We start from the raw sequence: 26,382 nt of genomic DNA, 5'->3' as shown, positions 1-26,382 counted from the left end.
ATAAATCCAAGAGCAAATCTAGACAGGTGGAGCTGGAGGGTTTCAGAGGAACTACGATAGCGCGGTGGAGGTTTAGCTTACAGTTAACACTTGAAGCAGACCATTTAAATGTTGAGCAAGCAAGATTATTGGTTGTAGAATCAGCAGAAGCCAATCAATTTGTGCCATCTTGTGATTGCTAGCAGATTGTAAAAGACCTAACAGCCTGTCATCTAAAGTTTCATACATCTTTCATGACGTGTTTAATGTGTAAAGTGCTTTAATGTGAATGTAAAATTTATTGTAAATAAATTCTAGAAAATTAAGTGCCAGTCTGTTTCTTAAACAAAGCTAATCCATGACTTCTGAAGACTTGAAATATTGCACACGTCATGTGGTCTACTTGGTGCCTTTATAGTGCTTTTTCCGCCATTATAGAGGCTGCCTCTGGTCACTGTATATTTTCCTTTTATCCAAAAAAAAAAAAAAAAACTATTTTCTGCTCCACAGAAGAAATTCAGTCTCACAGGTTTGGAATAACTAAAATAATTTAAAAGCAGCTCAACTGTTAAGAACACATGGCAAGATTTGTAAACGAATAATGGCAGGCTCACCCTTTTCATCGACAGCTCGGTTGACATCAAAAGTCCAGTTATCCTCCCACTTCCAGCCAGGTGGGCATTCAATCTCTGTAGGGCCCTGAACCTTTTCTCCATTCTGTAAATAAAGGAGAATAATGGAGAATAACAGTATTTTTGAGAGGTACTATAAACCACTAAGATCTAGACGTACTAGTGCCGTAGAGGCTGTTTAAATAGAAATCACAAATAAATGAACAAATGACTTTATTAAACATCTGATATGAAACGAAGGCTGGCAGATGCTTTTACCACATCAGTGTAAGGCTCTCCTGCAAGCTTCCATTCTCCTCCTGGTAATCGAGTCTCATTCTCATAGACCTCATCCACGAACTCTGTGTGTCCTGCATCAGCCTCAGTCAGCAGACTACCCATCCACCCAAGAAAAACTATTTATTGACTAGACTGTAACTGCTTCTGAAGAAAATATGAGTGGTGGTCATCAATGCAAATCTTACTGGTCGAAAGTGATGTGACATACGGCCAAGTATGTGACCCATACTCGGAATTCGTGCTCTGCATTTAACCCATCCAAAGTGCACACACACAGCAGTGAACACACACACACCGTGAACACACACACACCGTGAACACACACCCGGAGCAGTGGGCAGCCATTTATGCTGCGGTGCCCGGGGAGCAGTTGGGGGTTCGGTGCCTTGCTCAAGGGCACCTCAGTCATGGTATTGAGGGTGGAGAGAGCGCTGTATATTCACTCACCCCACCTACAATCCCTGCCGGCCCGAGACTCGAACCCGCAACCTTTCGATTACGAGTCCGACTCTAACCATTAGGCCATGACTTCCCAAACTGGTTGACCAGTTTTAAAGAAATATTTTTGTCGGGCTGAACATACACATGAACAGCTGTTCAATTAAATTAACCCTCCCATCACATTTGGGTCAGTTTTGACCTGGAAGCAGCATTTAAAAATTGGGTCGCACTTTATATTAGGTGGTGTTAACTACCATGTACTTACATTTAAGTTAATAACATACAAGTGATACAATGCACTTATTGTATATATACACATGTTTTTACATTGTACTTATTTTTTAAAAAAAAATACCTATATGTAATTACATCTGTAATTACATTTATAATTACACTGATGACCCACCCCTTACACCTTAACCTACCCATACCACCAAACCGGTCCCTAACCTTACCCATATCCCACCTCAATAGCAGCAAAAATGTTTTGCTATACAATATAACCACAATAAGTACATTATACTTTTTTTCATGCAAGTACCTAGTAGTTAAGGCCACCTAATATAAAGTGTGACCAAAAATTGTAAAAACATTCATTTTAGTACATAAAAAAAAAAAAACTACAATACACATTTACTTTTTTCAGATTTTTAAAAATAATTTAAGAATAAGAAATATAACCATTTAAACTAAATTGTTACACCTTTCACATTCAGGCCAGTTTTGACAAAGAAGTGGTCTGTGGCTTTACACTTGAAAATATTTTTGGTTTGTTTTTTTTTTTTTTACATACATGTTTGATACATGTATTAGCTAGATTTGTATCAAACTACTTTTTTTTTTTTTTTTTTTTTCAAACTTCCAGTATCTCACACAACTCTAAGTCTGAATCTTGTTGGTAAACTTGAATATGCTCATACAAAGATAATAGAAACAATCGGTGACATAAACTATATCTAGTCAACTACAACCCAAAGGGGTGTTAAGCAAAAGTTCAAGGACCAAATATAATAGGAAGAGAGTTTGAAAAAGGTGCAGCCCACATTTCACTCTGCTGCCACCTATTGATAAAGCATTGACCATTCAGACTGTTGATCACCTTTTTCATTCAAAAAGTGAAAGTTGATGCCAGTAAAATTAATATATTTTGTTAAAGAAGGCTGTGAAAATTAATCTGCATTGTTAATCCTTTTGATCTTTTATTTAAAAAATTCACAAAAATCTCACCTTCCATTGGATAATAAGAATTTAAAATGGGGGGAAATATCATTATGAAATAAATGTTTTTCTCTAAAATACATTGGCCACAATTAACGGCACCCTTTTAATCAATACTTTTTGAAACCTCCATTTGCCAGTTTAACAGCTCTAAATGTTCTCCTATAATGCCTGATGAGGTTAGAGAACACATGACAAGAGATCAGAGACCATTCCTTCATCCAGAATCACTCCAGACCCTTTAGATTCACAGCTCCATGTTAGTGCTGGGTTCATGTCAGGGTTCAGGTCAGAGGACTGGAATGGCCATATCAGAAGCTTGGTTTTGTGCCCAGTGACCCATTTGTGTGTTGTTTTTGAGGTTTGTGTTAGGATTAGTGTACGGTTGGAAGATCCAAACATGGCCCATTATAAGATTTCTAACAGTCAGTCACTTATTGATTTTTTATCTGTTGGTATTTGACAGAATCCGGGATGCCATGTGTCTAAACAAGATGTCTAGGATCTCCAGCAGAAATATAGGCCCACAACATCAAAAATACAGCAGTATATTTAATTGTACACATGGGGTACTTTTTATCCCTGTGTTCACCAAACCCATCTTGAGTGTTTGCTGCTAAAAAGCTCATTTTTTTGTTTCATCTGACCATAGAAGCCAGTCCCATTTGAAGTTTCAGTCGTGTCTGATAACTGAATATGCTAGAGTTTGTTTTTGGATGAGCTAGGAGAATTTTTCTTGAAACCCTCCAGAACAACATGTGATGTAGGTGCTGTTTGACAATTTTTAAGGTTTTCTGACGCCGAGACTCAACTATTTTCAGCAATTCTCCAGCTGTGGTCCTTGGAGAGTCTTAAGCCACTCAAACTCTCCTTCTCACCGTGCATTAGGACGATATAGACACACGTCCTCTTCCAGGCAGAATCGTAACATTTTCTGTTGATTCTTAATTATTGCCCTGATGGTGGAAATGGGAATTTTCACTGCTCTAGCTCTTTTCTTAAAGCCACTTCACTAATTTGTGAAGCTCAATTATCTTTTGCTGCACATCAGAAATATATTCTTTGGTTTTTGTCATTGTGATGGATGATTAAGGGAATTTGGACTTTGTTTTCCCTCCTATTTATATTTCTGTGAAACAGGAAGCCATGGCTGGATAATTTCATGTTCATAAACCACCCTGGAGTGCTCAAAATTGAAAATATGAATGGGAATATACTTCAGAGATATTTTACTCATAAGAATTTCTAGGGGTGCCAATAATTGTGTATTTGAGAAAACCTTTATTTCATAATGAGATTTCCCCCCATTTAAAATTATTATTATCCAACGAAAGGTTAGATTTTTGTGAATTCTTTTTAATAAAAGATCAAAAGGATTAAAAATGCAGATTAATTTTCACAGCCTTCTTTGATCATATTTACCAAGAGTGCCGATATTTGCTCTAGATCTTAAATTAAATTTTTAAATATAGTAATATTACATAGCTACACATAGTAACATTCAAAACGTTGAAATTTGTGCGCAATCACTCACAGATACAATATGTTTTAGTAAAAAATATTTTTTTTTTTATAAGTTTTATAAGCTCATGTTTCTCCAGGTCAAAACTGACCCTGCAATGTGAAAGATGTATACAATTTTTTAATGCGATAGGGGAGTTAAAATTTAAAAAATTTCAGCCTTTAGTTTAACATTTAGTGTTGCTAGTTTGTTCAAATGTCTACACCTAATTATGATAAACAGTAATAATTAGGCTTGGAAATGTGCCAGCTACTTCCAAATGTTTGTGTTGAGGGTGGGTAACAACTCACGTTTTCTCTGGATCAACACCCCAGCCACCTTCCCACTCCCAGCCAACCGGGGGCAAAAAATACTCCTGCTTCAGCTTCACTTTGCCCGTGACATCAGAAAACTTGCTACGATTCAGCAGACCGGTGGTGCCCCATTTCCCTAGAACCTGAGCCTGGTTCTCATACTGTGAGAGAAAATGGTTTCAAATTTAGCTCCTAACTCAAGACTGCCTCACTCCAGACCTAAAGGCATAAAAAAAAAAAAAAAAAAAACTATATTTACCAGTTCTGCAAATACATTGAAAATACCCTCTGCATAATGATTGAACTTCTTCTCTTCTGTTGCCAGCCCAAGCCACATGTTCACACGTAACTGGACGGGAATTTTCAAACCTTTTTTATTGTCCATGGGATACTGTTGGGAAACATGAATCACGGGATACTTTTCATGGAGCAAAGTTTAAACATGTTGTTTGTCCAATATTTGAAAACCAGCATGGTACGAACACTCAGTACCTTCATAAAGACAGTCTGGGTCTTCCCGCAGTATTGACCACACGCCTGCTCATTGTAAGACGAATAGAGCACTTGATGGGCTGGGATGCGACTGTATGCTACCCTCTTCTCTCCTCTCAGCATCCAGATAATCACATCAGGCATGCTGTTCTGAGGCTTTGAAAAAAGATTAAAAAAAACAAAAAACATAAGCACTGCTAGAAAACCAGCTCCACGCTACTTCCTGAGAATCGGGGTGCGCCAACTTGTCTGGAGTTGTTTACTAAGCATCATGAGGACAAAATGATTTAAAAAATCTGTAAAAGTTTTTTTGAGGTTCATAGTAGCAGGTAAATATTCAAAAAAGTGATTTCTTTGTCCATCTAAAAAGTCAAATGTACTGATTATTTCAAAGTCCATTGAAACTCAGCACTTCCACAGATTTCCAATAATTTCTTCTGCTCGTAGCCTTATAGTGCTATGCAATTACTGGACTAATATCGTCATAAGCCTGATAAGGATGGTAATTGTTTCTCATATGGACGTCTGTAAAAAAAATGTACATGGCACTTCAGTGATAAAACTCATGGATTCGGATGGCGATTTATTCACAGTGGAGAAGCGAGTTCTGTGATCCTACGAACCCGAGAACGCGCTGCTCACGTGGCCAGATTGTCTGCTGGAAATAAAATGTATTTTATTTACCAATTTTTTATTATTATAGTGTAAAATATATTTTTTTAAAAATTACTGTTGTGTCCGTAGATCAGCAAGAAGGATTTTATGTTAAATGTACTCTTATTATTCCAAGCTTATTTTATTTATAGAAAGTATAATCCTATTTATTATTTGATTATTTAAATCTCCTGTTTAAAAATAGGAAAACAGACGCGTTATAGTATATAATTATACGTGATATAGTCATGTATATAACTGTATATGATACACATTTTAAAACTGTATTGCTGTATTACCTGCTGCTCCATAATAAAGACTCATTTAAATATTTACATGCTTTTCTTCTCTTTCTGCTCCCAGCCGCTGTGGTGGAGCAGTTATAAAATATTGTTCCTGTAAATACTTACCAGAATTTCAGAAATATGCATGCAAATTACAAAGTACAACAGTAACTGTACTGTTAGATTTGAATTACATTGAATAGATTTCTTCTTGTATTACCATACGACCTTGGCGTTTATCAGAAAACATCAGTTAATTCGGCCGGGGGTTTTTATGCGGGTGGTGAGAGAAAAACCCTGACATTCTGGATTCGGATGGCAATGAAATCCCCGACTACCCCCTGTAAATGGTGAAAATAACTTACGTCCCCATGAGAAACGATTACCGTCCGAATAGTAGCAATGTTGACCTGACTTTGTCGATAGTGAAAGTCTGGCAATGTGAGACTAACCAAGTACTGGTAATGTAAAGTATAATTAAGAGCTATGGGGTGATTTCTGTTTTGTTTTTTTTAATACATGGGCAGCAACCTAAGGAAAGAAAAAGGGACAGCAGTGGTTGAACAAAACAACTGAATTTGAGTGTGTAGTGTTTGGGAATGAACCAATATTACAATTCTGTTTGATACCAATAAACTTTAACTATTTTCATGTATGCCAACTGATAAATGGCTGATTAGACAAATTAGTATAGAATTTGACTAAAGAAATAAACAAAACACAAAATTAAAATAAGCAACTTTAAATTAAGTCAACATTATAATGTACAGTATAAAAACTTAATATTGTTATTAAATTATTAGTTTCTAAAGATTAACTGTGCTAAGTGAGCACTAGACAGCCCACTTAAATAAAAAAATAAGGTAAACGAGCATACAAAACTAAATATCCAGTACTGGTATATTCATAATCGCCTTACTAGTAGCAATTAGTAAAACAAATATATAAATAAAACTTTGTGTATCCCTAATTGTTTCTACAATCCTACACAAGATAAAAAATAAATACCTCCTCAGCGAGTTGCTTGAGTTTATCCAGCCAGCCTTCAATGATGCTCAAGCACTTATTAACATCTGTGGCTTCCTCAAGCAAGTGTTTTGCTCCCTTCATGATGTTCTCCAGAACACTGTCCCTTAACATCTTTTGCTGAATATCCAGGGCTGTGAGATTGGGCTTCCCCTCCAGGTCAGGAATTCTGAAACTGAGACACAGGAGTTTGTATTAATTAAAACATGCATGACAAAAATCCTGATGAATGTTGATCTAAGAGGATCTAAAGTAGATATTACCTGCTGATATCTTCCATTAACTGATTGATGAGCTTCAGCCAGATTTCTACTATCCTTGCATCTGTAGCTTTGGACTGAACTGCAGATTGTAACGCACTGAGGTTTGTTTGCTGCAAAAGGAGGAATTGTATTAAAAGGTTTCATGCACAAAGAATAAATTATATTCACACAAGTTGAGAACCACTAGTGTGTGATGTAAACAGAGAGTGTAAACATTCACTTACCAAACGGTTAGATATATACAGAATGATGTTCAGCGAGTCTAACCGGTGACTGACATCCTCCCAAAAGGATGTGATGGCAATCACAGGCTTAGTGTCGGCCCAGGGCAGGTAGTAGTAATTATTACCTGGAAGAACCAAACAGAAAACTTAACACCACAGATCCTATTTTCATTTACTCAATCTCTTTATTAGACGCTAAATACTTCAAAATGTGCATCACCATCAAAAACAGCACAGCTGTATTGCGTGGTCGAAGCCAGAGGTTTGCACGTTAGGTCCATCTTGTTGCCATAGTTGCCAATGCTAACCTCAAACTGAATGGGCTCCCCTGGTTCTTGGATCATAGTTGCACTGTGAAACACTGCACACAGACAATACTTCCTTCTGCGCTGGTATTTCTATTCAAAGAAAGGAGCACAAAGCGTAAATAAAGGTGTCAAGTGGAAAAACTACTTTGTATGGGAACTCAACAAAGAGCCTCACCTGAACTACTAAGAGATCATCGCTTGGTATTTCTTCCACAGACTTCTCCGCCTTCCCATCAAGTTTAGTGGAGAGTTCAACAAGGATTCTCCCTCGGTAAGCCGCCCCTTCAACCTGCAAATATATATATATATACAAATCTTTCAGCCTACTTAAATGCAATTTTGCTGAAAACATTTTTGCTGCAAACAAATTCTCAATACTTGGGAATGGAAACCTATCAGATTCATCAACTGCACTTGCCTTGCCTAAATTAAGGTCTTCATAAGGGTCAGATAAGCCTGAGAACTCTCTAGGGCTGCCATACAGGTTTATATAGCAAGGGCCAAAAGTAGGCAGGAAGCCCATCTCAGAATTCCCAGTCTCTCCTGTGAAAAACACAATCAATAAAAATGTTTCTAGTGACATGATAATAGTTGGATAGATGTTAGAGTGAGGTTTGTTAAAGCATCCCAAATGCAGAGCTCCTTAAATTAGTATTTCGATTAGTATTATAAATTATTTGAAGTGATTTTAAATGTGCACAAAGTTCATTATATAAACTCAAGCTATGATTACATGGATAAACAATGATATTGATGGATGCCAGCACAATACGATGAAAGATATATACCAGTCAAAATAAAAAAAGTTGAACATTTTTTAAATAAGTTTCTTATGGTCACCAAGATAGCATAAGAGACTGATTTCAAAAATATGTTTAAAAAAAAAAAAAAGTATTGTTCCAAAGTTTTGACCAGCAATGTAAGCTAGATGCATAATTATAGCATGCCATTTTATTTAGATGATTAATGTTATTGTGAATTGCATTATTTCATTACTTGGTGTGCAACATGCCAAAAATTGCATAAGTGCTCTTCATAATAAGCGTAAAGTAACTGCAAACCCTTGGGTACCAAATTCTTACAGACCAATAAAGATGGTTGGTTTGAGAGAACAATGTGTTTAATGAAACTTAAAAGAGCTGCATGTTAACTAGTGGTTTTTTAATTCATATATTGTGTGTTTGGACACAAGGGATTGCAGATTTGGAATCCGTGCAGATATTCAACCTTTATATGTTGATAACTCATCTCCTGGATGATCCTCTATCACAAAGAAAATAAACAAAATGTTTTGAGTTTCATAGCACAGTCTCAAAAGATCAGGACATGACCCTGCAGTTAAAAAAGAAAAAGTTTGACATGAAAATTATTTGCGTATACTGTATTGTATACCTTCAATTTCACCACCAGAGGATGCTATTTTGGTCAGATCCAGATACGTGGTGCCTATGGCATCATTCCCACTGAGGCGATCCCTGAGAAAGAGGGGGAGTCAGCTTAAATGTTGCAGTGTGTCATAGAATCAGTCCGGCTAGGGGCCCTCTCAGTTTTTCCACTGTTCCCGGAGTAGCTGTAGTCTGGTTTATGGGGAGGAATGCATTGTGGGAGAGGGTGGGACGGCACTGCTATGACTCATACTGCCTGCCTGTGTCCTCCCAGCTCAAAACACTGACCAAACCTCAACTCCCAGCTCACATTCCAAAACTAATAACACAGGGAATTCTCTCAAAACAGATTTCAAAAGTTCTTATCCACTGTGGCCACCCAACCTTACCACTACACTCTGATACTCACCAGTCAAATACAGTCAGCTTGATTCGTTCACACATGGACGGGAACTGTAAAACAAGTGGCACCAATGGGAAACTTCAAAGGACTAACACATTTATAAAGTGCAGAAACAAATCTTTCCCAATCCAGCCAATTACCTTGACCTGTAGGTTGAGCTGTTGGTTCCACTCTGGGTTTGCGTTTTTCTCAATTATTTGTGTACAGAGCTAAAAGACATAATTAGTTAAGACAAAAGGCAGAAGCAATAAATGTGTATATCTGGGTAGGTTGTACCTTTTTGCCAGCAAACCAGGCTTCAACAAATGGATCCACTAGATTTTTCTTGTCTTCTTGGCCTCCAAATGCCTTTTTTAAAGTCTGGGTAATGGAATCATCCACTAAAAAACAAACACAATTTCAGCGTTACAACTTCTGTCATTTTAAAGTTTTTTTTTTTTTTTTCACAGACTGGGAAAAGAATCTAGAACAGCTTAGTAAATACAACCTTTCTAAATGTTACTTTTATTTACATTTACTTAGATAAGTTACTTAAATAGTTCACCCAAAAATTTGATAAAAATGTACTCAGCCATGCAAGATGTAGATGAGTTTGTTTCTTCATCAGAACAGATTTGGATAAATTACATTTATTATTACATCCCGTGCTCACCAATGTATCCTCTGCAGTGAATGGGTACCGTCAGTATGAGATTCCAAACAACTGATAAAAAGGTCACAAGTAATCCACACGACTCCAGTCTATCAGTTAACATCTTGTGAAGCGACAAGCTGCGTGTCTGTAATGTGAAAAAGCCATCTCTTCTGAATCGGTGGAGAAATATGTAAAGGTCAAGCACGGTTCACAAGTGAAACATTCCAAATCAATGGTAAACAAATGTCAGTGGATTTTGATGTGAGAGGACAACTGGGGATAGACTTATTCCCAGTTATTATGGATTATGATTTTGGCCAGAAGTGATGATTTGAAATGTCTTCATTGATATTTTTTTTCTGACAAACACACAGCTTTCACTTCAATGTTAATTGATGGACTGGAGTCATGTGGATTGATTTTCTGTGTTGAATTTAATCAACTGATTCGACTCTCATTCTGATGGCACCAGAGGATTCATTGGTGAGCAAGTGATGTAATGCAAAATTTACATCTTTCTAGACTGCCTAAGGGTGAGTAACTTTTCAGTAAATGTTCACTTTTGGGAGAACTATTCATTTAACATTTTCAACATCTGCTAGTTCAGTTATACTGAGCAGTTTCTTGACTACTCATTTTTAAACGAAAACATACAGTATGATCAAAATTGTCATGAACAAAATACCGGCTGCCTTCTGATTTTTTCAGTCATTAGCTTAATTTACATAGAAATTTGAGAATCAGGAAAATGACTTGTGTCTCTCAGCACGGGAGCATTAACAGCCATAGTGTCTCAACAGTTAATGCCAGGGAATAGTTTTGTGTCAGCTAGTGCAGTGCCACCTTGTGGGATCAGGAAGGGACCCAATGTTGCCATTTCCTGGACTTACAATAGAAACCAAATCATATGACCCCAAAAAGATTGTCTGCTTTGCTGTTTTAGAAAACAAATTTGTAAGGAATAACTGTAATACTCTGGGGGACGTCCTCAGCCCGAAACACTTTGAGTTTAAGAGTAACCCATCGAAGAGCAACACCAGCGGGCAGCAGCAAGTTACTCTCCACATCATCTTTGTCATTGTCCTGCTCCTTCCTTTCCACCTGCCAAATAGACATTAACCAGTGGGATTAGTTTATACAGTTGGTATATAATGTTTTTTAAGTTTCAAAATGAATGACTGGTAGAGAGCAGGGTTTTATCGTTTAAAAAGTATTTTAAGTGTAAGCTATTGCATTTTTAAAAAATAAGAAAAGAATGGCTTAGAGCACCTTTTAATGAAAAAAAAACATTTATAGATGAATACCGTATTTGTCAATCTATAGTGTAAAGATGTTATGTTCAGGGGACGTACCGGCGGTTCATCACCCGCTCCGAGCACAAACATGCTGACTTTGAGATATCCCTTCGCTCCTGAGCTCGAGTCATCTGGGTCATTCAGGAGAATCCATTTCTTCATAATACAGTGAGCTGGGATGAAAAAAAACCTACTTTTGTGATCAATTCAATTACAGATAAAATGTAATGAATATTTTGTGATTGTCAGAAAATTACCTGGTTCATCATAGATGTAACTAATATCGAGCTAGAAAATGAAATACATTCATAAGTTCAATTTGAATTACGGAGTGGGTCTTGCACAAAAAATAAAATAAAAATAAAAATACACTTTGGATTTCACTGAATTACCTTGAATTCACCCATGAGACAGTCTGCTCTGAAAGAATTGGAGTTATACACCTGCAGAAAAGAAGAATAGCATCATCATCAGCAACTCATTCATTACATTAGATTTCTATTATTCATTAAATATACAATAATTTAAACATGATTTTTAAAAAAAAAGCTGATGACCAGCAACAGCTTCTTTCTTACCCGGAAGCTTACAACCTCATCAAACAGTTCAGAGGGCAACATGTTGACATTAAAAAAGAATATCTGTAAAGAGTGATACATAGTATTCAGTGACATCGATTTTGGGAAATAATGAATTTTCAAATAATCAGACATAGAGCATAACATTTCAACAGTTGAAATGTTCCCGCATTATTCAAAATATGTTCTTCTGAGTTCAGCAGAAGAAAGAAACACATACAGGTTTGGAACAACTTGAGGGTAAGTAAATGACGACTGAATTTTCATGTTCACCAAAGAGTAAAATTTAATTTAATTTTTTACTTCCAGTGAAGATCAGCAGAGAATATACAGTGCCCTCCAAAAGTATTGGAACAGTGAAGACAAAATTGCTCTGTTGTGAAGTCAAGACATTTACAAATATGATTAAAATATTAATATGAGACAAAACTACAGAATGTCACATTTTATTATTGGATGATTCAACACACAGATGTTTTACCAGCTGAGAAGTTCAGCACTTTAAGAGTTTCATCCCTCTATCTGATGTGAGCATAAGTATTGGAGCAGTTGCCTCACAGGTCTTTCTAAGTGATCAGCTGTGTCCTGTTGCATTAATACTTCAGATATTAAAAGCAGGGAATGTGTCGTATCAGTTATATCCATTACTTTTGCATTCTGAATCTTGCATTCGATGATGACACACACAAACCAGGATGAAGACAAGGGAGCTGACTTTGAGAGAAAAGAAAGCAATTTGGATGCTAAAAGAAACGAGTAAGTCAATTAGAGCTCTAGCAAAAACAAAGGGCATGGAGAAATCAAGAGTTTGGAAACCACCAGCGACACCAGCAACCAACAACTACCTGATCGGCTGAGAAAACAACAGTAGTTGATGACAGACAAATCATAAAAGCTGTGAAAATGAACCCTAAAAGACATGTCTGTAAAAGCACCAACAACTTCCAGAAAGCTGGGGTGATGCTCCGACAATCTACTGTCCTCAGGAGACTTTGACACAGAATTATAGATGCTACACAGCAAGATGCAAACCTCTGCCCAGCACCAAAAATAGAAAGGCAAGATTAGAGTTTGCAAAAAAGCACAAAGGTGAAGCAGAAGAGTTTTGGAACTGTGTTTATGGACCGATGAGACAAAGATGAACCTTTATCTAAGTGATGGGAAAACAAAAATGTGGGAAAAAAAGGGAACTGCAATGATCCCAAGCATACAGCCTCATCTGTAAAGCATGGTGGAGGTGGTGTCATGGCATGGGCATGCATGGCTGCCTCTGGAACAGGCCCTCTCAACTTCACTGATGACTTAATGTATGATGACAGTAGCAGAATGAATTTGGAACGGTACAAAACCATCTAGCCTACCAATATTCAAGAAAATGCCACCAGATTCATTGGGAAGTGCTTCATATTGCATCAGGACAATGACCCAAAACACCCTGCCAGTTCAGTCAAGGAATTTATAAGGGCAAAGAAATGGAAAGACTTAGATTGCCCAAGTCAATCTCCAGATTTAAATCCGATTGAACATGAATTTCACCAGCTGGAGAGGAGAGTAAAGGCAGAAACTCCCCAAAACAAGCAACAATTGGAATTGGCTGCATTAAAGGCTGGGAAAAGTATTTCAAAGGATGAGACCAAGAGTCTGGTGATGTCTATGGGTCACAGACTCACTGCTGTGATTGTGTGCAAGGGATCTGCAACTAAACAATAGCTTTTAATCTTTTATATCTGCCTTATGTTCAACTGTCCCAATACTTATGCTCACATCAATGAGTGGGATGAACTCTAAAAGTGCTGTTCTTTTTATCTGGTAAAACATGTATGTGTTGAAACGGCTAATAATAAAATGTGACATTCTGTAGATTTGTCTCATATTCATCTTTTAATCATATTTGCAAATGTCTTGACTCCACAGCCAACAGAGCAATTTTGTCTTATGGAGGGCACTGTATATCACAAAAAAGTCAATTAATTTTTTTCACACAAAGCTATAGTACTGGCTTATTGGAATATAGCTTATCAACTATGTGGACCACTTTTATGATTTTTGAAATGTTTTTACAGGCTCACTAATAAGCAGCTTGAAAAGTGTATGGAAAAGTGAGGGTGAGTGCATAATAACAGAATCATTTGAACTATGATGAACTATTCCTTTCAATAGGAAATTAATAACGTACAAATAAATGAAAACTTCAACTGTATACCTCATCAAAGTATGGGTTATTTCCTTTCCGGATCCTAGTCCTGTGTGTCTCTCCACACACATGCACTTTGACCACAGGTTTGATGTTATTTCCAGGCAACTGACGTCCCTCAATCACCCGCACACGGATCTTTGACAGAAATGGCATTTTAAAATGACTAATAAGCATAAACAGTCAGCAATTAAAATAGAAACCTTACTGTATTTAATGACTACTGGACAATCCCGCACCTGAAAGTCCTGAGGTTTATTAGCCAAACTATGGCGTTTTCTGGTCCTAGACCGAATTTTCTGGCCGGGCTCACCAGGAGATGTGACTGCGCCCTGTCCCCCACCATCAGTGACATCTCCCTCTTCACCCCCCGCTGGTCAATGAAAACAATAATACATAATGTAGAACATCATGGGTTAGTCAGACATAACCAATATGGTAAACACGCAATTAAAGCCAAAATCGTTTTGCAAAATAAGTTTCACAGATTCTTGTAATTGACCTCTAACCATGAAGTATCTGAAAAATAAATTTTTTTACACTTCATTTTCACACCATCAAGCATGTCATCTGTGTAACACGATTAAACGGAAAAACATTGAACCACACTCAGCTAACCTGTGTTTCCACCATCTTGTTGATCCTGTGGGTTTGTCACAGCACCGGCAGGTGGCTCGTAGCCAATCGTCATGCTGATGGTTGCCTGCACAAGGATGCAGCTAATTATCTCATAATAATATCAAACAGACTACATAAATACCGACAGTGTCCAATGTGGAGATACTGACAGTGATGCTATCAATTCAAAACTCATCACCAAATTAGGTGATCAGATATTTACTTTTGATGACTATGTAAACATGCTTCTCAGGTATCTGTGATGACTAAATTAAAATTAAACGGTCAATTAAGCCTGTAAAGTCTGCTGCGCAATAAACAGTATCAACCGTTTTAAATAAAGCTCACAATATTACTTCTTGGTAGCTGAAAGTATTTTTACAAATTGGAAAAAGCATTTAATAAAAGAGCATGCAAAAGATTTTAACTTCGTGTAAATGAGTTCTGTGTACCTGCTTATAACAAAATGTTTCAAATATAACAATATGTATTAAATATTTTTGTGTGTGTCAAGATAAAACAGAAAGAAAGAAAAAAAAAAAACACCCACTCCTATACTCTTGCCATTTTCATCCACAAGAGCCAAGTTTTTCACTGGGAGAGACTTTACTTGGCTACTGGCAAGGTCTTTTAAAGAGACATTTGCAGAGCCAATTAACCTAAAACAAACAAACAAAAAAAAAGATTAAATAATTCAAACAAACTCCTGAGGAAAAATCAAGCAGACTAAGTGTACCGTGTTTCAGGAAAACATCACATCTGTCTCATAATGTTCCAAATGCTGCGGTGTGAACTTTTCATTTGCATTTAAAAACAGTCAGGGATAAGTGCAATATGTCTGACCATATGTATTTTCATAATTCATGTTCCTGGTCTTACTGTGTTAATCATCCATGAGTTACTATTATAAAAAAATTAATAAAAAAAAACAACAAACAACTTCATTTTTTGGAAGACATTCCCAATCTCTTATTTTTTCAACCACTGCCATCTATTATATATCTAAAGAAAAAAATCTGAAATATATCCGACTGAGGAAGTGAAGTGAATTTCTTTTTCTGTCAGTCCATCAAATGTTGATAAAAAGCAATGGCAAACATCACAATGCACGAATGTTTCCATGGGAGAAAATGTCTTTGTGTGATCTAACTCTGTAAGGTCACAAGAGAAATAAATAATGCCATGTAGATTAATACTGTGAACAGGACTCTTAGTAGGTCAGCATCCAGGATTATTAATCCTAACACCACAAACGACGAGACATTCAGCATTGACCTTCTGTAAACATTGACCTGTTAGCTCTACACATTTGATTAGAGGGCTGCTGTGATATCATTTGACAATACTGACAAGGGTGCGTCCACAAACATTAGACCAGAGCGCGCTGAGCTGCGTTCATGAAACAAACAGCACAAACATCTGCGTATAGCATTTAGAAAACCATTAACTTTTTAAAAAAGTAATAAATTTAATGCAAACATTTAACTCAATGCAAAAAATTCACATAAGTAGATTTTTTTATTATTATTTTAATAGTTAGGTTAAGGTTAGGAAAGTACTGAACAAATCCCTCCGTAAAAACCTTCAGAATATAGATAAAATCATAAAGTTTGGTCTGTGTAAGTGCTACTGAAATTAAGATTTCTGGCTCAAGGGAAAATGCATTTTGAGAAAGCGGCTTTTAAAGATATGTATTGTAATGGAAATCTACTGACGCAAATAGATGTGCAATAAAGTGTTTTGGATGTTTGTGTCACATTACGTAAAAAATTAAATCTCAAACTGTACCAGTGCATGAAAAGCAAATGTTTTCACCTGTAGTGTTAATTTAAGCAAGAATTGTTTAATGAAGAATTTACACCTAAATTCATTTTGCCTTGTACCTTGTAGTAATCTACTGTAATTAATTCCTTGCTACATTCATGTAATTGGTTTTCAAAAAAAAAAACCAAATTACAAATACATTTGTTCTACTTGTGTTTATTGACATTTCAATGCAAGAACTGTTAAATAAGAACTCTTAAAGGGATAGTTCACCAAATAATACAATTCTGTCTTCATTTACTCACCCTCAAGTTCTTCCAAACCTGTATAAATTTAACTTGAAGCCATTGACTAGCATAGCAAGGAAAAATTATTACTATGTAAGTCAATGGCTACCGTCAACTGTTTGGTTACTAGCATTTTTCAAAATATCTTATTTTGTTTTCAACAGAAGAAAAGACATTCATACAGGAACACGTGAAGGATGAGTAAATGATGACAATTTTCATTTTTGGGTGAACTATCCATTTAACCCTTAGAGCGAAGGATTTATTCAGGGAATGCATGCTCTTAAACTAACATCTCCTCTGAGATGTTCAAATTACAATGAAGCCAAAGTAGAATGAATGAGAAATCTGATGCAACATTCCTCCCAAAAACCTTGATTATCTTAGCATCCTATGTGCAAAATTCCCAGCATAGTCTCCAACCTAATATTCAAAACCTGATGATCCAAGTTTCAAACAAACATGCCAAAGCAAATATATAAAATAAATGTAACCACACCCTCCAACATTTTGCCTCATTCCACTTCCTTTATGGAATGTTACTTCTGAGAACCTGAGGTGATTCCAAGTATGATTAATATTTACTAACCTCTCGGTAACATTGATCAAACAGACAAATGTTCTTTAAACATCTTAGCCTCCCTGTACTTTAGCACAAACACTAAAGTATTTCACTGGGAATTAAACTCTAAATGTGCTGTTCGCTACAATTCTGGCCTTACGGGAAGCAGTCGTAGGATTAGATCAGTGCCGTGATGCTCTTCATTTACCAGACTCTCAAACAGAACTGATTTGAAATGCAACAATGCTACTTTTGTTCCAAAATAAATATGCCCACAACATTTTGCCAAGCCTGTTACTGGATCAGCATCATCTCAACATTCAGGGATTACAATCTAAGACAGACATAACCTATATCATTAACTATTTTATTAAAATAAAGAAAAAATAAAATACAAATATTAGATGACAATCCTTGGCAATTTACTTAAATTACTAAATTTAAATAAATAAAATCTAAACTAAGCTTGAGCTAAAACTGAAATTAAACCTAGATAGTAATACAAGATAAAAAACAAATGCTCATAACTATAAAAGAAAAATTTAAAAGAAATCGAAAATATTAATGAAAACGACAATTGTATATATAAATAATACCTAAACAATGCTGTCTATCAGGTTTGTAAGAGGATAAGGGTTATTAGATATGTGCTGCTCCAAATATTGTGATTTCAACTGGAAAGATATTTGCTAGACCGCCCTTTCAGAGTCTGGGAGGCACTTTAAATCCCACTCATACAGACAAAAAAAAAAGAGCAATATCTGTGTGTTTTTACTCCATTTACCCCATATACACTACTTACATGCTATTGTACAACATAACTAGTGTGCTTTCAACACAGCAACAGGTAAACAGTAAAAAAAATAAAAAATCTGTATAATGGTGTTCTTAAGAGATAAGGAATTGTCACAGCCCAACACAGACTTCTGTAGTATGGGGGGGGAAATACTATGGAAGTCAATGGCTACCAGCAACTGTCTGATTACAAACATTTTTCAAAATATCGTCTTGTGTTCAGCAGAAGAAAATAACTCATATGGGTTTGGAACAACTTCAGAGTGAGTAAAACAGAAAATTACATAGAAACACATTTTTGGGTGAATTATGAACTACCCTTGAGTGTAACATCTGACTATATTCTGTTTTGGACATGTTATTGCACATAATGTAACTATTCAAGTCAGGAATGACTACATGAATTGATTAAAGTATTTAACCTGAGAAGTATGAAGGAGTGGTTTTTTTCAGAAAAGTTCATTTTTGACAGACCCTAAAACAGCCATGTGACATCAACAAGACAATTTGCATGTAATTGCATCAATGTCAATTTCAGCAGGAGTTATGTGCCTCTGTGTTCGCCATTGGATTTCCTGTTCTCACAGCGAGAAAAAATAAATAAAAAATCTGGAATAACTGGAAAAGCATGAAATGTATAGCCCTGCATGGTGATAAAGCACTCTAAGACCCCTCTATTTATTTCAATTGATGTCTTTATGCAATAACTGCATTTCAGACCAGTAAATAACAATCAATTATTCATGCAGAACTGTGAACCAAACGCCTCATCTCACCCCTCATGGCATTGTAGAGCAGGTCTGAACACGGTTGTGAGGGTGTGTGTGAGCTGCAGGGTATTACAGTGTTGAACCAAGAATAACATGCTTTAATATTACCCTTAAAATGCATCAAGACAGATGTGAATCAATGAATCAGTCAATCAACCAAGAGTATGAACTGATGCAAAACTGTATTGAATTCTGTCTGCATTTAATTAACCTGCAAGTCACTTTTGGTAAGAATGCACCTCTTAAATACAAGAGGTCCAAACTTTTAAGTCCTACATGCCTGTAGTCACACAACTAGTATTTGATTAGGGTGGAAGCAACAGTTCAACATCACACTGTTTGTCTTACACTGGTTAGTGTTTATGAGCGTTTAAAAACACTTACTTGTCCTTGCCAAGAGTCTCGTAGTCTTTCACAATCACATCAATGTACGAGGAAGAATCAAGAGGAACACCTTTTAAATCAAACTCAAGCGTCTAAAGGGGAAAACAGCATTGAAAACTTCACAAACTCTCACAGCCACTGAAGAAATGCGCTATGCAGAAGATTAATATGCAAGAATCTCATTAAATAAAGAGTATGTGCATTCACAGTTTACACACACAGCGAACTTTATTCTTAGCGTTCAAGTGTATTTAAAACTCAACAGACCTCATTCCACACTGGGTTCAATTCACTGCTAACGGACTTTGTTTTCTTCTTTTCGTCTAGAATGATTAGAAATCCATCACATTAACAAAACTAATAGTCGGTGCTGTTATTCTGCGGTCTAATGGCTAATAGGAAACACACGAGGAGTTCTTACCTTTAAACACCACAGATGCGATGGGGTCTGGACTGCCTAATTTCTTTTTGGGCAGACCCGCCGCAGATTCGACTGCCACGCGCAACATGACAGAAGACAAGTTCTCATTTAGTGCACTTCCATAGCGATGTGTCTCTGTATGTGGAAATGTGTGCTCTGCTCATTGCAGTGCCCTCATCCTTTTGGGAGTTTGTGAAGGGTGTGGACTTACTTCAGTGACACAAGACTACTTGTTCAGTTCACTTGTATTTACGGATGTGATTTTCACAGTATTTTAAATGATACATTTTATTCATCATTTATTATTTTATTTGAGATTATTCCATGCATGCTGAGCCAAATGCACCAGTTATTTATCACATTTTAAAGTTTAATAGCTGAGGCACAAGCGCCACCTAGCAGTGCATCGCGTGACTCACAAAGAGTGCTGTGCTGAACAAATAATGGCATATTGTAAAAGATTTGAGCTCTAGATCCAACTCCTCCCACTTTACATACACCTAAACCTACCCGTCTCCACCCCTTGATCCCTAAACCACGCCCCCTGGATCTTTGTTCTGCAGTGAGGGGCTATTGAAAGATTTAGGGGTGTCCTCGGTAATCATGGTTTATTAATTGGACATCATTCTTACAGTCCAGGTGATATGTGAAAATAATGTTCACTTTTTCATAAAAGCATGAAACTTGGTATATTTGTATAGTTTGCGGCCCTAAACATTTTGCCATGGCGACCATTTTACTTTCCGCCATAACCAAATTTTGTATTTAGTGTCATATCTCCTGATCTCCAAGCATGATAAGACAGAAAAGGTGATATCTACCCCTATGTTTTGAAGGATTACAATGATACCATATACAGCAACATAAACTGTTCAGGTGAAGATCAGCAATGTGAGAAGTATCTGAGCATCACAGTATCACAGCGTTTACAAAAGTCCAAATTATGGCTATTATACCAATAATACATTAAAAGATTGTTTTCAAGAATACTATCATATATTTCAGAGATATAAAAAAAATTTATCTTAGGTAAGTGTATTTTTCCTTACCTCTCAAGAGGCAGGCGGTAGTGTGTTTCCAATACAATATACAATACAATGCTCTAACATCACACGCAGACTGCAACGCAATCAGGTGAACAGTTAATGGTTAATTCAGTGACTTTATGACAAGGATGCAGAATGAAATTTCAAACATCATGGAAACTTAATTTACAATCACTCTCTGGGGCCAGAGGTGTCTATTATGTTGTCCACAAGGGGGAAGCCAGAGTCCTGAATGCTGGCAGGTACACGCAGATGAACCGCTAATATGTGATGTACCGGGTGGAATAAAATGTATGTGTAGGGTGCGGTGTGAGTGCGGGCCAGTAGCCAAGACTATTTCAACTCAGTCCAGTACACGCTGAGCAATGTAGCCAATCGTGCTGCCACTGATTGACAGCTGTAGTGATTATATTAAAGAGAGCACTCTTCTTGCTTTATATATTTAATCTATACACAATTTGAATAAAAGTTTTAATAAATGAGTTTTGCCTACCTCATGTAGGCCGATTTACAGTTTTTTTTCAATCGCTAACAAGTGCTTACCCATACTTCAGATACTTTTTCTAAAGTCTTAACACAGACTCACACCTACAAAACACAATTGGCCAAATGGATAATTTTCTTCTCAAAAACACATTTTGTTAAATATATACTAACTCTTCATTTCAAAATAGAACACATCTTTCTCTGCACACAGTAACTTTACCAAAACACTGGAAATCTGACTCAAAATTAAATTACTCTGTCAAAGAATAACACTTGTTTTCACTTCACAAGGTACGTGCAGTCAATCAAAGTACATCAGGTTTCAAAATACTGGCTATTGTTGACATTACAAAAACTTTGATGTTTCAGTTTTACAGGTATTTGCATGCAAAACATGCAATCCACCGTTTTGACACTTAATTTCTTGGTTGGGAACTGTATGTCCACATGTACAGTAATGTTCACATTCAAAAGCATTCCAGTAAAAAGCAAATAAGTTTTTTTTTCCTTTACTGTTTACTACAGGAGGTACAGTAGAAACACGGTATGATAGAACAGAAAACGTTTTACAGTATTGCTTACAGTGAACAAAATATCCATCTAATCTCTGCGCTCTTCAGGGTTAGGCCACATGTTTTCATCAGCATCACATCTGATGTTATCCAAGGCGATGCACCTGGGATAAAACCGCCTGGTATGTCGGATCCACCCTTGGCAATCATCAACTGTGATGTCCCTGCAGCCAGCATCCATGGCTTCAAGGAGGGACATCTGGTCATGTGGCTGATGGTCATAAACCTTCCACCTCCATGCAGAAAAGAACTCCTCTATGGGGTTGAGGAAAGGTGAATAGGGTGGAAGGAAGAGACTTACCAGTCTTGGGTGGACTTCAAACCATGTTGTTATTGCTTGCGAATGATGGAAAGCCACATTGTCCCAGGTAATTACAAAGGTCCTCATGTTTTCACCCTCCTGATCCTGCTCTGGAACCAGGCGCTGGTGGAGATCATTGAGAAAGGCAAGGAGGTGCTCGGTATTATAGGGTCCAACCTGACATCTGTGAAGGAGTAATTCTGCATTTGCAATTGCTGCACACATGGTAATGTTTGCCCCTCTCTGTCCTGGCACATCAACTGTGGCCCTTTTTCCAATTACATTTCGTCCACGTCGACGCCTTTTGGCCAGATTGAATCCTGCCTCATCTATGTATATGAGTTCATGAGGGGCCTGGTTGGCCTCCAATTCCATAACTCTCTGAAACAAAGTTTATGTAAATCATGTCATTACTGTATAGATGGTTACTGTACTGTAACCTATTACTGTGTAGGTTACCTACTTGCAAAGTGCAAAGCTTATAGAACTGGACATTGAACTGAATATACACTATACCTGGACATATTGTCGTTGTAGCTCCTTGACTCTCTCACTGTTCCTCTAAAAGGGAACAGTGTAGAGCTGCTTCATCCGCACTCTGTGTTTGGACAATGTCCACGTAATAGTTGTGAGGCTGATGCTATCGATATTGTCAAATATCTCATGGTCCTCCACAATTCTAGTTTGAATTTCATGCAGTTTTATTGCATTATTTGTAACAACCATTTCTACAATGGCAAGCTCTTCATCATTATTGAGGAGCTTTCCTCTTCCCCCAGAGGGTGGAAGACGTTGCATTCTTTAGAGGGACAAATATTCAACATATGCATTACTGTATGACCTTATTGACATGTCAAGTGAGAATAGAAACAATCCATATAAAATGCAATACTTACCTGTTGGTTTGTTGAAAGATGCGTATAATGGAGGCAACCGTTGACCGCCTCAAATTGGGCTGCACTCTTTCACCAGCCTCTCTTAGTGAAAGACCGTGGTTGATTACATGGTCAAGGATAGTGGCACGAATTTCATCACTGACTACTGTTCTTGCAGCCCTTGGAATACCACCACCACCACCACACATTCTTACACCTCTACCTTGCCCTCTCCTTGGGCCTGCTCTTCTCCCTGGCCCTGCACCTCTCACTGCATCTCTCACTGCTCCTGCATCTCTCACTGCTCCTGCTCCTCTCACTGCATCTCTCACTGCATCTCTCACTGCTCCTGCTCCTCTCACTGCATCTCTCACTGCTCCTGCACCTCTCACTGCTCCTGCATCTCTCACTGCTCCTGCTCCTCTCACTGCATCTCTCACTGCTCCTGCACCTCTCACTGCATCTCTCACTGCTCCTGCACCTCTCACTGCTCCTGCATCTCTCACTGCTCCTGCTCCTCTCACTGCATCTCTCACTGCTCCTGCACCTCGCACTGCTCCTGCATCTCTCACTGCTCCTGCACCTCTCACTGCTCCTCTCACTGCTCCTGCACCTCTCACTGCTCCTGCACCTCTCACTGCTCCTGCACCTCTCACTGCTCCTGCACCTCTCACTGCACCTCTCACTGCTCCTGCATCTCTCACTGCATCTCTCACTGGGCCTGCTCTTCTCCCTGGGCCCCTTGCTCTTACTCTTCCTCGTCCAGACATTACAGTGTTTGTCTTTTTCTGTTTCTGTTTCCAAAAACATCACTCCTCAAAGTCCTCCTTTTACTGTATAAGTATCAATGTAATAGAAAAAAATAACCCCTGCCACTGAATCTAAGCCAGACTGGAATCAGCTGTGGTTGGCCCAATTTACCCAACATAAATCAGCTGTGTGTCAATTATTCAATTGTTTGTTTATTATCAGCTGAGATATATTGTTTTTGAACTGATATCATTGCAGAAGCAGAGGTTTTTATACTGTATCTAAGGTTTGGAATATTGTTTTTGCTATTGTGGGATGTTGTGTGTTAACATTCGTAAATACTACAAAAACAATCCATAATTTTGTTGGGAGGTATAGCTTGTCTGTTAAGAAAATGTAAGCATTGTGGAAATGTGTTCACTGATTGCATATTGTGTGAAAACGACATGAAATGTGTGAATGGTATGGCCACAAAAGACCGATGCTGTGCTAATTGTGTTTAGAGTTTTGAAAATGTGACAACTGGTTGGACAAACGCTTGTTAGCGACTGAAAAAAACTGTAATGCAGGTGCAGGTTCGGGTCCCAGTTTTTATGTTAAATGGGTCAGGTATGGGATTAAATTAGTGTTGCTGTCAGATAACGTATCAGGTGTTCTGTTAATCACTGCGATTGCGGGAAGATCATTTCAACAGCCAGGAAAGGTGAATGCTTACAGATCTCAGGCTTCTGGAGGGGATGTAGATTTGTAAGAGTGAGGAGAAAGTAGGAGGGGGTTGAAGCTGTTCTGTACCCAAACAGATTGAAACAGTTCAATGTCTTGAACTTGATGCAAGCCGTGTAGGGAGATAAAGAGAGGTGTGAAGTGGGCCGTCTTGGCCAGTCGTGCCGCTGCATTCTGAAACATTTGTTGAGGTTTGATTTTGCATGATGGAAGTCCAGCTAGAAGAGCATTGCAATAGTCCAGCCTAGAAATGACAAGGGCCTGGGCAAGAAGTTGTGCAGCATTCTCTGTTTGGAAGGGCCTGATCCTACTGATGTAGTGCAATGCAAACTTGCATGATCGAGCTGTCTTTACAATATGGTCCTTGAAGGTCAGCTGGCCATCAAAGAATAATTTTGATGAACCTAGCAGGATGATGAAACCCCCCTGCTCTGCCCCCACTCACCATCATGAACAGCACTGTGACTGCAGTGGAGTCATTCAGATTCCAGGACACCACAATTTCTCAGGACCTGAAGTGGGACAATCACATTGAGTCCATTGTGAAAAGTTGTGACCCAGCAGAGGTTGTACTTCCTTCTCCAGCTGAGGAAGTTCAACCTGCCACAGGAGCTGCTGAAACAGTTCTACTCCACCATCATTGAATCCGTCCACTGCACTTCAATAACTGTCTGGTTCAGCTCAGCTACCAAATCTGACCTCAGAAGACTACGGAGGGTAGTCCGGACTGCTGAGCGAATCATTGGTACAACCCTTCCCACTCTCCAAGAACTGTACTTATCCAGAGTGAGCTAAAGGGCTGGCAAAATCACTCTGGACCCCTCGCATCCAGCACACTCCCTCTTTGAACTATTACCGTCTGGTCGACGCTACAGAGCTCTGAGCACCAGAACGACCAGACACAGGAACAGTTTCTTCCCTCTGGCAATCCATCTCATGAACACTTGACACTAAACGTGGAACACACAACTCTATTATACATTATTTCACCACACATACTTATTTTTCATTTCAAATTTGCACATATCAGACCTGTACACACATAATTGTCTATATTATATATTGTGTTTTTGCTATTTTGAACATTGCCTATTTGTATATTATTCTTTTATTATGTGTCCTGTCCTGTCGCTTTCTTTGAAAAAATTAACAGCCATAATATTGACTATTGTAAATGCCGTGATACTGTGATTTCCATCTCACATTGCTGATTTCACCATTAACTCTTCACCTGAACGGTTTATGTTTTTGTATTTGGTATCATTGTAATCCTTGACCATCAAATAAATTTCTGTGTTACCATGTTTGGTTCAGGAGATATGACACAAAATACATAATTTGGTTATGGCAGAAAGATGGTCGCCATGGTAACCAGGAGGTGTTTTTGTGATGGCTCCTTTCCAATGATGCTTTTTGGGAAACATACCCAAATCTATCCAGTTTAATGTGAACCATTCACACTGATTGATTCAGTCAAAAGATTGACTCAAAAGAATCATCTGTTCACGAATCAAATCACGAACAAAGATGATCTGTTCTTGAATATTACAGATGAACTTGAAGTCTTTATTCATTCGAAAAGCACACAAAGCTATCGCTTGACTTTATAAACTTTTATTTCATGCATGATTCGTATGGATCTGTTAACTGAATGCAAAGTGTGAATTCTAGGAGAATTTGGTGTCATTTTTCAATTAAGTTCCATTCAACACTCAAAATATGAGAAAATAGAAAAACGAGTTACTGGATAAAATTTTTCAAAGATCAAGAACAACTTCCCTCAAGATGCTTTTTTTTCAGATTGTACCCTTTAATGCTGATATTAGTTTTGTTGCAGGTAGGCATTGCACTGCCCTGATGTTACGTCCTTTTCAGATTTATAAACTAGTCTTTGTATTTCCACGAGAGAAATGCATTACGAATT

The 26,382-nt window shown here is 37.6% G+C and overlaps 1 protein-coding gene across 2 annotated transcripts in view; it reads right to left on the bottom strand.

Moving 5' to 3' along the window:
- Nucleotides 1–19,909, bottom strand: part of myof (myoferlin) — a 30,940-nt gene extending 11,031 nt beyond the window's left edge. Inside the window, exons 1-28 of one of the 2 annotated variants that reach the window (XM_079397324.1) lie at nt 19,706–19,857; nt 19,552–19,607; nt 19,285–19,376; nt 15,273–15,381; nt 14,723–14,807; nt 14,344–14,477; nt 14,114–14,242; nt 11,911–11,973; nt 11,725–11,775; nt 11,590–11,620; nt 11,390–11,505; nt 11,012–11,138; nt 9,680–9,783; nt 9,544–9,612; nt 9,410–9,453; nt 9,008–9,090; nt 8,843–8,878; nt 8,034–8,158; nt 7,791–7,904; nt 7,528–7,705; nt 7,308–7,432; nt 7,084–7,193; nt 6,803–6,995; nt 4,857–5,012; nt 4,624–4,755; nt 4,362–4,525; nt 870–984; nt 594–696 (exon numbers count right to left, since the gene is read on the bottom strand). In XM_079397324.1, coding sequence (XP_079253450.1) covers nt 594–696; nt 870–984; nt 4,362–4,525; nt 4,624–4,755; nt 4,857–5,012; nt 6,803–6,995; nt 7,084–7,193; nt 7,308–7,432; nt 7,528–7,705; nt 7,791–7,904; nt 8,034–8,158; nt 8,843–8,878; nt 9,008–9,090; nt 9,410–9,453; nt 9,544–9,612; nt 9,680–9,783; nt 11,012–11,138; nt 11,390–11,505; nt 11,590–11,620; nt 11,725–11,775; nt 11,911–11,973; nt 14,114–14,242; nt 14,344–14,477; nt 14,723–14,807; nt 15,273–15,381; nt 19,285–19,376; nt 19,552–19,607; nt 19,706–19,793 — 2,932 coding nt within the window. In that variant the 5' untranslated portion in view covers nt 19,794–19,857. Of the gene's footprint in view, nt 1–593; nt 697–869; nt 985–4,361; nt 4,526–4,623; nt 4,756–4,856; nt 5,013–6,802; nt 6,996–7,083; nt 7,194–7,307; nt 7,433–7,527; nt 7,706–7,790; nt 7,905–8,033; nt 8,159–8,842; nt 8,879–9,007; nt 9,091–9,409; nt 9,454–9,543; nt 9,613–9,679; nt 9,784–11,011; nt 11,139–11,389; nt 11,506–11,589; nt 11,621–11,724; nt 11,776–11,910; nt 11,974–14,113; nt 14,243–14,343; nt 14,478–14,722; nt 14,808–15,272; nt 15,382–19,284; nt 19,377–19,551; nt 19,608–19,705 lie in introns of both variants that reach the window. The other variant, XM_079397325.1, reaches the window with a different exon arrangement.
- Between the last annotated feature and the right edge of the window lie 6,473 nt (nt 19,910–26,382).

Source organism: Barbus barbus (assembly GCF_936440315.1).
Source record: "Barbus barbus genome assembly, chromosome: 38".
Lineage (NCBI taxonomy): Eukaryota > Metazoa > Chordata > Actinopteri > Cypriniformes > Cyprinidae > Barbus > Barbus barbus.
The sequence above is the reverse complement of the archived record's forward strand: the minus strand, read 5'-3'. Positions and strand labels throughout refer to the sequence as shown.